At 43.0% G+C, this 15,538-nt stretch overlaps 1 protein-coding gene across 4 annotated transcripts in view; it reads right to left on the reverse strand.

Annotated features, from left to right (window-relative positions):
• large1 (LARGE xylosyl- and glucuronyltransferase 1) overlaps positions 1 to 15,538 on the reverse strand; it is a 383,521-nt gene that overhangs the window by 176,972 nt on the left and 191,011 nt on the right. For all 4 annotated transcript variants that reach the window (XM_069903185.1, XM_069903181.1, XM_069903182.1 and 1 more), the window contains exon 3: positions 1,542 to 1,828. In XM_069903185.1, coding sequence (XP_069759286.1) covers positions 1,542 to 1,828 — 287 coding nt within the window. The remainder of the gene's footprint in view (positions 1 to 1,541; positions 1,829 to 15,538) is intronic.

Here is a 15,538-nt window from a genome sequence, read left to right on the forward strand (position 1 = left end):
CCGCCCACAAACCACCTTAAGCAACCCCTTATTAATCTCCTATAGCATAGGGATTACTTAAAGTGGTATGTGAGTGGAAAGAAAAAGGTTGAGAATCACTGCCTTAAAAGGATAACTAACAGTGAGAACATAGGTAGGCTGCTTGATTCCAAAGTGGAGCCTTTTCCAAGGTGTTAATCCATCTGCTGACAGTTTGAAGGGCAGTTGGAAATTTTAATTGTGATCATGTCAATCTAACACAGGATTGATTTCAATTGCAGGCAGATATTAAAAGCTTATGGATCAATGCTCTGCACACTGAATGTCGGAAGATCTGGCAAGCTTTGTTCCAAGTGTGGTTGCAGATTCTTTAAATGCATCAATGCGATTCAGATGTCGGGACTGGGGTTCGCAGCTCCCAAAGGGCCTTGGGCGTTGATGGTTTCTTATTGGGCATCGGAACCAGGGGCCATGGAGCGTGGTGGATGCCCAGAGCTCGAGTTTCCCATTGGGGCAGACAGGAGGCCGTGCGGTGCGGAGGTTACGGATGCACATGAGACAATGGCACTGGAGGAGCTGGCAGGATCCACTGGCACCCAGTCAGCGAAGTCACTCTCTATTGGTTCTCTCTTTCTCTTCTTACATCATGGTGCTGGACCAGTGGCATTTCATTGTGAACACAAACTGAACACATCTCGTGTATTTATGTACATGCCAATCCAGTAACTTCGAACAGTGCAACACAAGGAAATAGTCTACCAGAAGGTTTGATAGAGGCTTACAAGATTATGAGAGGTACAGACAGAGGGGATGTGACCAGGCTTTTCCCACTTAGATTGGGGGACATAAATAAGAGAACTCAGTTTTAAGCAGAAAGGGGAAAGGTTTAGGGGGAACATTAGGGGGGGGGGGGAAAGCTCTTCACTCCAAGGGTGGTGGGAGTGTGGAACGAGCTGCCATCAGATGTGGTGAATGCGGGCTCGAGCATGCGTTTTAAGAATAAATTGGATAAATACGTGGATGGGAGAGGTCTGGAGGGTGATGGAATGGAAGCAGGTCAATGGAACTTGCGGAATGATAGCCGGTACAGAATAGACGGGCTGAATGGCCTGTTTTCTGTGCTGTGGCATCCTGAGGTTTCACGTAAATTTTGTCACATGCTCTCGTTCTGGCCTGAGCTGTCTAGATCAGGTGTCTCGCACCATTTCTGCATGGGAGGGAGAGAAAAAATAATTCATGTAAAGGGTAAAGAAATGGAAAATTGAAAGAAAAAGGGGCAAGGAATGTGGTGTCAATGTTTTCTCCTTATTGGAACTTTCTCTTACCAAAAGTGCTTCATAGAGAGAAATTTTGCATAAAAAGTCCCTAAGTGTTTGAAGGTATGAATGGATGGGATTGTATCAGCTACGATCTGTCATAAGTACCCATATGTCAAATGCTTATGTCCCATGGTAAACAGTAATAATGCGATTTAAGATATAAGACCCTTACGATAAGCAGATGGTAGCAGGGGTGATGGATGCATTGAGTCTAGTAATAAAGGAATAGAACAATGATTTTACCTCACACTTTTCCACAGTGGGATGTCTGCCACACTCTGAGCCATTCCAGGTTACGGCGTGGACCCCCTCATTGTCTCCGGTGCCTTCCTCGGTGGAATAGCTTTTGGAGTGGTTTCTATGTCGAAGGACCCTGCTCTGGGCAAGGCTGAGCTGTTTACGAAGGACCTGGTTCTCCTCCTCGACCTCTCGCACGCGCACTTCCAGTGTCTCCCGCTCTCTCTGGTTGAACACATACCGAGGGCTATTTGCAGGCGCTTCGTAAGGAGTCAGCGAGACTGGCTTTTCATCTGTAACCAAGTCAGAACGTAAAATAATGATCACAGCAAAAAAATTGAAATCAGCACAGGTTTCTCTTGGACTGGAGCCAAAACAGGATTTAAAAAGTCTGAGATAAATGAAAAGATTGTGAAAACATCACCAAGGTCCGAATGCAGGCAAAATAAATTGCGCAGATCTTTACCCAGTGTGGCTGCAACAGAAGACTCTTCACGTCAAACATTAGAAACTTACAAAGCTTTTGAATTCTAATACCCCTCCTATAACATATAACAATTATAGTACGGAAACAGGCCATATCGGCCCCTCTAGTCCGCATTGATTTAAGTGAAACTCCACGACCTGCTCCCTACCCATAACCCTCCAAACCCCCCACATCCATGTACTCATCCAACCTCCTCTGAACTGACAAAATTGACCCTGTGGCAACCACCTCTTCCAGAAGGTCATTCCACTCAGCCACCACTCTCTGAGTGAAGAAGCTTCCTCTCATGTTGCTTCTAAAGTTTTTCCCCTTAAACCTTAACTTATGATCCCTTGTTCCAATCTCATCTACCTATTCACAACTACTCTATCTATCCCTCTCATAATTTTAAATACCTCTATCAGATCCCCCCCTCAACCTTCTACGCTCCTATGAATAAAGACCCTCTACTCAATCTTTCTCCGTATTCTAGATACTGCAATCCAGGCAACATTTTAGTAAATCTTCTCTGCACCTTCCCTACCTTACTGATATCCTTCCTATAATTTGGAGACCAGAACTGCACACAGTATTCTAAACTTGGTCTTACCAATGCCTCCTGACCCTTCTCCCCTTCAATTTCCTCTCTCTCTGCCCCCGCTTGTTTTTGCTACCCCTTCTGATCTTCTCCCTTTGGCTCCCAAATGATCAGACCCCAGCAGAGGACTCAGTCCCCATCTGAAAGAACTCCGATCTCGGCATGATGTCAAGCTCTTCTTTCACTGTGCCCATTTCTTTGGCTCCAGTGCCCACCACAGAACTGTGGAGCCTTGTCTCCAGAGTCCAGATCACTAACATTTGGATACAGCAAATGGCCATCTCTAGTTTAGACTGACTCACTCTGAACTTGCATGGATGAACAAGGCTGGCATCAAAGCTATTAGTCCTGGTGATGCTGCTGTGGTCTGGCAAACTGACCTCCATTTCACAGAAGCCAAATGCCAACACACCCCACACCTCCCTTTTAACCTCCACCTCTGCAACAAACGCATGGTTTGCCACTCAGAAGCTAAACCTTATTTTCTTGGGAGATCTTCCGTCCAGGGCCTACAGTGTTATTCGTGGTCCCCAAACGCCCTGCAGCCCACCTTCACGCAGCCCACCTTCACCTCTGTCCAAGTTTCACAAGCAGCTACTGCCAGCTCACACCCCTCATTTCAGACTCCTCTCACTCCCACCTGCATTTCACAGTTCTACCAATATCTCTGTCTTCCATGTGTCGAGTTAATTTTTTTAATTCAATATTTCTTCTTTCCATGCTTTTCTCATTGTTCTTTCAATGACAGCTCTGACATCGATTACACGGTCCCTTTGTTTTCCATCTCGCTTATTAACCTGTCAGCCCTGTAAAAAACAATCTCATTCGAGATACCACGATCTTTGACATTCCTTTGGATTTAATGGGCAGTGGGGCTTGGTGACGGGGTGACCTCATGCTTAAATGGCAGCGCAGACCCCACGAGCCAACTGGCTTACTTCTCCCCTTATATTGAGTGGTCTCACCCACCTCTCCTCATCTTCGCTGCACCAAATTGCTTTCCCTCTTCCCCAGGGCTTGTGACCCAAAATGTAAATTGGTTCTCTCTCTCCATCGAGGCTGCCTAACCTGATGAGTGTTTCTGGCATCTGCAGTTTTTTTTTTAGCTTTCAATTTTACTTCCAAGGTCATTTGCCTTTCAGTGAATTACAACCAAAATTGCTTTAATTGGATTATTTGGCCTGAGCAACAGCTGCGGGGAGGGGGGAACGATGGAGTCATTTTAGTTTACAGACCTGTATTCCAACCCAGATTAAAGGGAAAATAAAAAACTTCACTGCATCTAAAGGTTCCACGTGAAATGAGCTTGGAGCAGTTCTCAGTTGAATTTATGTAACCTGACAAGACAAAGGGAAGGTTATTAGTTGACAGTACTGATACTGGCTCTTTGATGTGCCGCCCAATTAATCCCACTCTCTTGTATTTTATTCCCTCTCTACGCTGCTCTGCAGGTTTAATTCGATTAATGCATTTATCCTCAAGTACCCTTCCAAGATTTGCTCCCGCCATCCTTTCCATCAGCGCACTCTGGATTGACTCGCTGCATAACATTTCATTCTACAAGCGATGTCCTCCAGCGACTGAAGCTTCTGCCACCAACCAGTCTCCTGTCAATGATCAAAACCCCTCAATCTTTTATTTAACCTTGCCTGCTTCAAAGGTGAATCAACCCAGTCTGGCAAAGCGCATCCTGACAGCCTGCTGAATATGACCTCAAACTCCTCTTTGACCCCAATCAATGCATTCTAACAGTTATGCATGTTCTTGCATTTTCACACCATTTGTAGAACCAATATTGTTTGATCACTTTGCATACCAATTTATCCCTTGTATTTTTTTTAAACACCCTTTTCATGCCTGCTCCTGGTTCCACCCTAAAAATCCTCTCTCCTTCAGAATGAATTTGCCCCCTCTTCTGCGTCAAAGCTCACCTCTGCCTTTCCTCCCAGTCTGTTGATTTGCTTCGTTTGCCGCGCTCCTGAGTTTCCTCCCACCTGCAAACTTGACCTCTGTTTGCCCAAGCGCAACTTATTGACCGTGCCTTGAAGGCTGGAGCCTCCTTCCTGCAAGCACTGTTTCTCTCTGCTTCCGTCCCTTTGTCAGGTTTCAGTCCACACTGTCAACATCCTTTACCCCCCCCACCACCAGGGGTTGTAATTTTGTTGATTGTTTTCACTCAGTGCTTTATGCAGCCTTTTTGAACACTCGCATGCAGATTAACAACACCGTCCTCATCAACTATCTTGTACGTTCTTCAAAGCACTAAATTGCTAGCCAGAAACATATTGTCTTTAACAAATTAATGTTGCCTTATTTTTATTAGCCCATACTTGTACAAGTGCCAATTAATTTTGTCACAGATTACTGCTCTAAGACTCCTCATCACCAACGATAGCGTGCCTGTAATTGTCAGTTTTATATCTCTTCACTTCTCATACAAGGGTGTAACATTTGCAATGGTCCAAGATCTCTGGCACGATTCCAGCACCTAAGGAGCTTTGGAAGTCTGTGCACGGTCTCTTCCCTCAGTATCTGGCTTCCTGTACATCCAGTTCAGCTGAGTGCATTTCACCAGCCCGTGGTCAATGCTCTCTTCATCTTGTTTTATCCAACATCATTTCTGCCTCCCCCTTCACCGATTCGTTGGCAGGATCCAAGCCTTCCATGAGTTGTCGTTCTCCACTAATGATCTTTTATTTGGTCACTAATAATTGTCCTCATCTATCCTTGCACTAGTTGTGATAAGACTGCCAAAGGGTCACGTTGTGTTTAATAAACACTTCTCAGGACATCCTCGAGCATTTTATAATTCACAAGGTTTTTGATGTAGCTGCTCGCTTTATTACACAGTAATCAAAGACCCCTGTACTGAAAGCACCATCAGCAGGAATATTCATTCAAAAGAGGAAGAATGCTTAGAATATCTGTTAAGAACATGGTGCAGTACAGCCTGGTATGGACCCACTGGCCCACGATCTTTTGCCGAACGATGTAAGCTACACATCAATCTAACTTACCCCAACCTCACAACCTACAACCTGCTATTTTTCTTACATCCATGTGCCTATCCAGGAGTATTTTAAATGTCCTAATATACCAGCTTCCACTACCTCTCCTGACAATGGATTCCACGCTCCAGGTACCCACTTCTCTCTATGTAAAAAACCCTAGCTCTAAAATCTCCCCTAAACTTCCCTCCACTTTAATTTTTAAAAAATTTTAGACATCCACCCATTTAAGCCCACGAGTCCGTGCTTCCCATTTTACACACAATTAACCTACATTCTCGATACGTTTTGAACAGTGGACGGAAACCAGAGCCCCGGGGAAAACCCATGCAATCATGGGGAGAATGTACAAGCTCCTTACAGACAGCGCGGGATCCTTACCCCGGCCCCGATCGCTGGCACTGTAAAGGTGTTGCGCTAACTGCTGCGCCCTCTATTGCAACATGGAAAAGATGCTGGGTGTCCATCCTATCTGTGCCTTTCATAAATCTTAAACACCTCTATTGAGTACATCCTTCTGAAGAGAATACATCTAGTTTTGTCATCCTTGCTTCGTTAGACGTGTTTAACAATCTAGGCAAAATCCCAGAAAATGTCCAATGCACCCTCTCTTCCACAGTATTCCTCTAATGAGGTGACCTATTCAGGTCGATACATTGTGGGAGCAGAAGCCATCTCTTCTCTGGGAAAGTCTCTGGGATCTGAGCATTCAACATTTGCTATTTATTTGAGTTCCACTTCGATCTATTCACTGGATGGGTATGGCCAGCACGTATCCCGAATTACCTCTGGAATCTGGTGCCAGGTCGTTCCAGAGGACCTGGAGTCAACGACGAGCCGTTGAAAGTAGGTTTCTTCCCCTGAATGACATCAGCCAATCAGATTTATTTTTAGGGGCAATCTGTGAACTTCACAGATCCCACTGGTGTTGCAAGCTCTTTAATTCCATATTTCTTTAATTGGAGTCATTGAATTGTGCAGTACAGAAACTTCCCTTCCCACAGTGTGCAAAACCACCTTTGTACACTGACACTAATCTCATTTGCCCGCATTAGCACTATTTCATTCAGTGCCTTGCCTATGTAAAGTAGCTCTCTAGGTGTCTTCTAACTCAGAGACTGCATCTAATTCCACCACCTCCCTCCCCTGGCAGGGCGTTCCCGATATCAACTACTCTATATATATATATATATATATATATATATATATATATATAAAAAAAACCTCACCTGTCAGATTCCCATGCCAAAGTCCTTCCTCTCAAACCTATGTGTTCTTGTTTTTGATAGTCCACCATGGGAAAAAGGGTTTGACTATCTGGCATATGTTTATCAGAATTCTATATACCTCCATCAAGTTGCCTCTCAACCTCCATCACTCCAAGAGAAGCAAACCCCACACCCTTAACCATCTAATCTCTCCACAAATCTAAATTCAATGCAGGGCCACATCCTACTCAACCTCCTCTGTGCTCTCTCCAGTGTAATCATCTCCTTCCTTTAATGCTGCACCCAAAATTGGACACAGTACCTCAAGGGCGATATAACCAGCGACTTGTAAAGTTGAACCATTCTGCTGAACCACTGTTGAACAGGGAAATCACTTGCTCCTGATGCTTTGCCAACAGGTTTACATGGGCACTGAAGGGCAACCGATGGCTTTATGTTAGAATAGCCTCTAAGTGCTCGCCTGGTACGCAAAATCAGAAACTCAGCGGGTCTTACAGAATCCATAGTACTCTTTACTTCCGACAGATGCTGCGTGACCTGCTGAGTTTCTCCAGTATAAAGTTAGTGAGGTTACACGTGTAATCTCACTAAAACACCTGATTGCAGATGGGAGAGTCAGGTCTGCCAAGTGAATATGATCAAGCCATATTTCGTGCAGATGCCTCTTAAATGAGATGAAACCCTCGTCAGAGGTGACAGTAATTCAACAGGAAGGAACAGGTAGACCTAGTTTCAAAGAAGATCATGGGACACAGAAAATGACAAGATCAAGATTGGAGAATTCTATAATTTTATGGAACCTGGAAACAAAATGGGCTCATGTCTAAATTTTAGAAAGGGAAGAAATGAAACAATTACTTCTACAATTCAAGAACTTGTTTCCAATGAATTTCCATAGTGTGCATGTGGACAAAGGTGATGCTAGGCCTATTAAGCAGCATCCCTATTGGATTAACCTGGAAAAGAGTTTGTTAATGAATAAGGAACTTGACTATAGGTTAAAGAATGGAATAATCCAAAAACCTCAGATTGGCATTCACTGTGTGAGTTGGTACCTCAGGTAGATTTTGTATAGACTATAGAAAGGTTAACACTGTTGAAAACAGTTGCCTACCCGATTCCTAGAATAGGTGACTGTATTGACAATGTGGGAGGAGCTAATTTCATTACTAAGATAAATTTGTTAAATGGATTGGAAAACCTAGACATCAGGGGTTCAATTTGGGTAGGAAAGAGTAATAACAAAGTGTAACCAGGTATTAAACTTCTCACTATTGGCTTGACCCCAGCATCTACAGACTTTTTTGACTGAACCTCACAGTACGTCCTGGCCCACCAGTTTGCGAATCTGACAGAGTCTACACTCTGGGGATCATGCTTCAGATAGCTCAACAGCATCTTACTCTCGTATGACGACTGCAGACACTTTGCCCATGGCAACAGTTCAATCAGTTTAATACCCTCACAGACCAAGTTCCCCCCTTCCAACAATAATCTCCCCTTATCTGGCATTGAGGAAGGGAACATTTGCTTCTATTGGGTAACTCTTTTTGAAGAGTTATTGGACACCTCAACATATCTTGGCCATCATCGGCATTCACCGCTTGGCCCACATTGGCTTGGACATAGCAGTGCCCACCCAGTTTGCAATGAAATGCACAGTAAACATTGTTGACAACTCTCAAGCTCTGGCCAGCTGATGCTTTTTAACATGTTTCTTCTTTTTAACATGTTTCTTCTTTTTCAATTATCCAAATTTTAATAAGATATTGTTTATGTCTTTGTTTTCTGGTTAGTAGAACGATACCGTGAATCTTCTTCAGAGCAGTTTTTATGGAATCCAAATGTAAAACCGAAATAATTCTGATCACCAAGCTGTGTTAACCGTAAAATCAACTAGAATCTGCAAATAAATTAATTGGATTTATCATAAAGGTTGCAATTACCAGAATGTAATATAATCCATTTAGATTTCTTAAATTTTCATGCCAATCTATATGTAGTCATGCTTAGTTTAATTTTCTATGAAAATGACCTATTGCACCATTCTTTTTGAATTCAAACCAACTGATACAGTTTACTAGATGATACTGGCAACAATTAGGTGGTCTACTGAGAACAGGTTGATATGGCGAGGCTTGTACTTGTTTGGAGAGAATGAGGGGACTTTCTTAAAAAAATAAGAGCCTCAGGGGTCTGAACAGAGTGGATGTGGAAAGAATATTGGGAAAAATATAGAAATAAGGGTCACAGTTAAAAGCAAGTGGTTTCAGTAACAATTGGGTCTAGAGCAGTGATTCTCAACCTTCCCTTCCCACTCACATCCCACCTAAAGCAATCTTTGACTAATCAGAGCACGGATGACAGAGGGATTACTTAAAGTGGTATGTGAATGGAAAGAAAAAGGTTGAGAACCACAGATTTAAAATAAAGAGATATTTCTTTTTGAAGGTTCACGAGTCTTTGGAACTTTGTCAAAAAACAAACAATGTAAGATTTTAAGAGTGTGGTTAAACGATTCTGGGATAGAAAGAAATATAAAGTTGAAGTTACTATCAGACCACCCGCGAATTCATTGAATGACAAACAGGTTTATGAAGCTGAGTGCTTCCTAATTTGTAAATTCATATGCTTTTGATGTGTTGACATTATTGCAGTGAAAAAGGTGCCATGTCTCGACAGGGTGGATTTATTTTCCAACTGATCAGATTCTCATTCACACAACAAAGAATTGCCATACTGAACTCCCCATTTATCAACAATACACAGAATAGAATGGAAATCAGCTACAATTAGACTGGTGAGAAATGATGGATGCAGTTTGACAGCATAGATCGAAAGAAGTTGGGCTTTTGCAACGTGGAATCAAATAGAACTCCTCATGATTTCAAAGTTATCTGAGATTCAAGTCTCCTAAGAAGAAACCAAGAACACCTCTTCAGTACCTTTAAAGATCTCAGAATGCTCAACCTGGGACATCATGACTAGTGTAGCGGTTAGTGCAATGTGACCTGGGTTCGAATCTGCTGCTGCCCGTTAGAACTTTGTACCCTCTCCCCATAGTGGGTGGGTTTCTTCCGGGTGCTCCGATTTCCTCCCACACTTCAAAGACATCCAGGTTTAGTTGGTCAATCATTCATACAGGCATATTTGGGCTGTCCAGGCCGGATACCCTGCTTATCTCTAAATTAAAACTAAATGAAAGACGCCCAGTCATTCTTATAAGGATGCAAATGCACAACAAACTCTCACAAAGACCAGGTTGCACCCCTCAGTCTACAAAGGAAATAAATATCGGCCAAGACCCAGAGGACCCTCTGCACTTTTCTGAACAGTGCAGTAAGATTTTTTAAAGCCAGACAGGAGGCAGATCTGACCATGGTGTATGTCCTGTTGAAAGGTGAGACGAGTACTTTCCTTGGTACAGTACTGCAATGGCCCATCAACACGGAACATGCATGAAAGAAAGAAAGAAACATCATTTAGAAAAAAAAAAATCACATAATTTGCATAACATTTATTCTTTTTTTATTAAAATGTGGGAATCATGATTTAAAAGTTTCCAAGTGCCGAGACCCAACGATGGGTTGAAAATTAAAAAAAAATAAAAAAACAAAAAATTTAAAAATGGAAAAAATGTGGGAATCATATTTGAAATGTATGAATATTTCTATATTTTAAATATTATATATTTTTTTTAATTTTTGAGGGGGGTAATATTAAGGTACTTTTTTTGTAAAAGGCTCCATTATAATAACTTTATAAACATTATAATAATATTACATTATGTAGTGTAGGGTAGTTAGGGTTATTTTGGGGGAGGGAGGGGATAAATATACTACTAATTTACTAATGTATGGTTAAGTATTTTATAAATAGATTTTTGTAATAGGGGACATTTTTTAATTGTTTGTATATTTTTAATAATATAAATAAAGTTGTTACAGAAAGAATGAAACAGACATTTCACAAACAATTCCCTTAACCTCAAAAAGCTGCAATGCACTTGATAATTGTGTGCTTCTGAAGAATGGTGCTTGGAAATCTTTACATTGTTGAATTATAATTATGCAGTTTCCTTCCAATACTGACCTCCAATTTTATTGTCAAACTCCTATCCGGGGCTCTCTCAATTTTCCTGCTGAATTTTTTTTGAAAGAACATTATTATGATTGGGCATCAATACTTCTATCCAGCTGAGAAAAGATTCTTTCTTTAAATTAAAAGCAATCTGTACCTTTTGCTGTGGTCCTAGCCACTCAGTGTAAAAAACATGCTCATCAAATTGTCAACATGATTAGTGGCTCCATTCTTAGTGTGGTGGAATGTGGTACTGTAGGCATGACCTCACTGGGCTGGCCAGGCTGACCCTCCTTCTGTACCTGAAGCTCCTCCCCGTAAAATCCCTAATAAAGGCTGAGAGCCCTAGTCTCCTTCCTCATACCTGCCTCAGATGTGAGCCAGCTGTAGAGGCATGCCAAGGTTTTCTGGTTAATAAAGCCTTTGACCACTTGCTTCATGTCTGCGGGCGGCCATTGATCATGTCACACTTGGTTCTTTAATTATTCCTCTGCCCCAAATTCAGCAGTAAGCCTTCAAAGAGTTCACGGTCCCACTGTGGGTGTATGGCTTCAGTGATCTCAATTGGAAGGTTCCCCAGAACTTTGCTAAACTTCCAATGAAAGTTTCACCAAGTTAACTAAAGTAAATGAGACCGGGTATTACATATTACAGTAAAAGTCCAAAAATCCACCCAAGAATCCGAACTTCTCGAAAACTCTCAAACTTTTCAAATTTAGCATCCACGTGAGCATGTAGACCCTGGCGCAGGCACAGAAGTTACGGAAAAGAACAAATAATTTTTTTTGTGCTTTGTATTTTATTTGAAAATAAAAAGCTCAGTTAATAAACTATCAAAGGCTACCTATTCATCTCTTCTGTATTCTCCTTAAATATGAATTTTAAAAGTACTGCCTGAGAATCCGGAAAATCCAAAAATCTGGACCGACCCTATCCGAGAGTAGTCCGGACATTTTGGACTTTTACTGTTCCTAAATATCTTTTATATAAAAGGAGGCTTTGAGCCAAAGGTAAAGACAAAACTCCAAGGCTTTGAGAAACTCTGGTATGGTGCACTGAGTCCTAGGCAAGAGGCAATTGAAGATAAACAAAAGTCAATTTTACTTTGAGTGGAAATCCCCCTTTAAGTACAGGTTAGAACCAGTTTACCTATCTCGGCTGCACCATTTCATCAGATGCAAGGATCGACAATGAGATAGACAACAGACTCGCCAAGGCAAATAGCGCCTTTGGAAGACTACACAAAAGAGTCTGGAAAAACAACCAACTGAAAAACCTCACAAAGATAAGCGTATACAGAGCCGTTGTCATACCCACACTCCTGTTCGGCTCCGAATCATGGGTCCTCTACCGGCACCACCTACGGCTCCTAGAACGCTTCCACCAGCGTTGTCTCCGCTCCATCCTCAACATCCATTGGAGCGCTCACACCCCTAACGTCGAGGTACTCGAGATGGCAGAGGTCGACAGCATCGAGTCCACGCTGCTGAAGATCCAGCTGCGCTGGATGGGTCACGTCTCCAGAATGGAGGACCATCGCCTTCCCAAGATCGTATTATATGGCGAGCTCTCCACTGGCCACCGTGACAGAGGTGCACCAAAGAAAAGGTACAAGGACTGCCTAAAGAAATCTCTTGGTGCCTGCCACATTGACCACCGCCAGTGGGCTGATAACGCCTCAAACCGTGCATCTTGGCGCCTCACAGTTTGGCGGGCAGCAGCCTCCTTTGAAGAAGACCGCAGAGCCCACCTCACTGACAAAAGGCAAAGGAGGAAAAACCCAACACCCAACCCCAACCAACCAATTTTCCCTTGCAACCGCTGCAATCGTGTCTGCCTGTCCTGCATCGGACTGGTCAGCCACAAACGAGCCTGCAGCTGACGTGGACTTTTTACCCCCTCCATAAATCTTCGTCCGCGAAGCCAAGCCAAAGAAGAAAAGAAGTCCAATTGGAAGCATGATGAGAAAACAATAGAAGACCAATTAGAAGCACGAGGAGAAAACAATAGAAGTCCAAGCTCCACCTCAAAGCTCACCACTAATTAAGTTCAGTTAATAATACAGCAGACCTAATTCATCCTCAGGTCACAGAGAGATACAAGGGTCGCTTGGCAGTACATATTAGCAGGAGGGATACAGAAAGGAAGGCAATTGCTGTTTCCAAAAGATTATTTAAAAAATACTTAAGATTAAAGACTAGAATGTGTTTTTTCAGGGTTAAGATGGACATTAGCAAAAAATCTGACAGAAATTCTGAAAATGTGGCCACAAACACACTTAAAGCCATCCAAGAAAGGGAGAAGGTAGAAAAACTGGGGAAGTCAATTGAAATCAGAGAATATGTGGGTGCCTTGGAGGTCCCTCAATTTCAAGGGCAAAGGCCTTCCTGTTTTGTGACCAGAGATGGGTAAACTGGTGGCCAGATGCAGGATCACAATCCTGAGGGTGCCTTGGCCCACTTTAACTTTGGGATACCTTCTGTGGCCTCCTAGATTGTCCAAAACATTGGATGCATTTAAAACCTACTTTCAAAATGGGGGCAGCCTCTGCAGCGACACTCATTAACTCGGAAGTTCATTGTGCAAACTGACTACTAACGAGACCTGGAGCAGTGATATATCATCCATGTAGCACCTAATGGCAGATATGGATGGGAGCACACTGGCTTATCTCTGCTCAGAGAATCATATCTCCCACCTCACAAAGTCACTGGAGAGTGGTGGACAGAGGGCAAATAACCAAGTGCTACAGGGTGGTGTTGAGGGGAAGTGGGGAAGAGGGAAGCAAATAGGTGAGACCGAGGAAGAATGAGAGAGGAGAGAGGTAGAGATTTAGCACTGTTTGAATCATACCTATGGTAACAGGTCCATCCTTGCCAGTCAAGATGAGCCACTTCGATTTACCTCTCTCAATCTTTCTTCTCTATGTACCTGTCCAAATATCTTTTAAATATTACAGTGGTGTCCATCTCTACCAGTTCCTTTGGAAGCTCGTTCCTAATTCCCACCATCCTCCGTGTTCTCATTCTAACATAAACAGATTCATCTGTACTAAAATCTAAATATGGAGGACTTGTACAAATCAGAGTGGTAGAAATAGTCAAGCCACCAGAGGGAAATTAAAGCACACTTGAAACTAATTTTGGTTCAGAAGAATGAGGTGCATTGGAATTAATTTCACTGTTAAAAATAAGCCCATGTGTTTAAACAAACTTCCAATCAATCTGAAAATTATCAACCTCTTCCAATCAAAGCTTTGCATCAATAGCTTAGTTTAAAACATGTTCAGACAGAAGGACTGCAAAACCACTTTACAAATAAATTTTCATCACTTAAACATAGAGCCTGTTAAAAGTATCAATCACAAAGCTGGTAAACTGATCTCCTGCAGGACTTGCATTCTATACAAGACCTGTTTTTTCATGCAAATTAGCTGCAGGAAGGTGTTGGTAAATCACATTAGAATTGCCACTGAGTTTCTTCTACAGGTAAAGGATCCTTTATCTGGAACCCCTGGGGACAGTTTGTTCCAAGTTTCGGATTTTTCTAGATTTCGGAAAGCCAGATTTAAGATCACCCAAATTGTGCTGCCGGTCTCCCCCTCTCGCCCACCCGACTAGCGCTGCAGGTCCCCCCCCCCCCCCCAGCCGCCTGACTCGCGCTGCTGGTCTTCCCTCCCCCCGTCTGTCCGACTCGTGCCGCCAGTCTCTCCCCGCCCACCTGAGTCGCACTGCTGGTCTCTACCCCTCGCCCCCCACCGACTCGCGCTGCCAGTCTCTCCCCCTCGCCCCCCGACTCGTGCTGCCATCTGTCTCCCCACTTGCCGGATTTTGGAGCTTTCCAGATGTTAGGTGTCCAGATAAAGGATAGTGTACCTGTAGTGTGTTGGGAAAAAGTTCACTGGAGAAATTCCCGGAGTTAGGAATGTTTGTATTAATATAATCTTTTGTAGTACCAACTCCTACTTGTGACTACATGTCTAAGTGAAATCATATGCTGTAAAGTACTTTGGAACATTCCAAGGTCATTAAAAGGCACTTCCCTTTTTATCTCACTTACATTTTAAATTTAGACATACAGCATAGTCATGGGCCATTTCGGCCCACGAGTCTGTGCCGCCCAATTACAATTTATTCTACACTCCCGGTACGTTTTTAAGGAAACCAAAGCCCCCAGAGAAAACCCACACAGACACGGGGGAAATGTACAAACTCCTTACACACAGCGTGGGATTTGAACCCTGGTCCTGATCTCTGGCGCTGTAAAGGCGTTGTGCTAACCATTACACCAACAGTACTGCCGTTCCATAGCACAATGAGACCAGAACTTCACACAATCCTTGCTGCCAAAGTGCCCATCAATGGTTTTGTCTTTAAAATGAACGTCTAAGCCTGGTCAATGCGATGAAACATCAACTTATTTACAAAAATAACAAACGAGATGGTTGTCAACTTCAGATGGACTCGGGGAGACCACGCTCCCCTGACCATTGACAGCTCCACCATTGGGGTCGTCAAGAGTATCAAGTTCCTTGGAGTGCAGAATCTCACCTGGTCCCTTAACACCAGCTCCATGGCCAAGAAAGCCCAGCAGTTCCTCTACTTCCTGCGAAAGCTGAGCAA

This window comes from Narcine bancroftii, chromosome 11, assembly GCF_036971445.1.
Source record: "Narcine bancroftii isolate sNarBan1 chromosome 11, sNarBan1.hap1, whole genome shotgun sequence".
NCBI lineage: Eukaryota > Metazoa > Chordata > Chondrichthyes > Torpediniformes > Narcinidae > Narcine > Narcine bancroftii.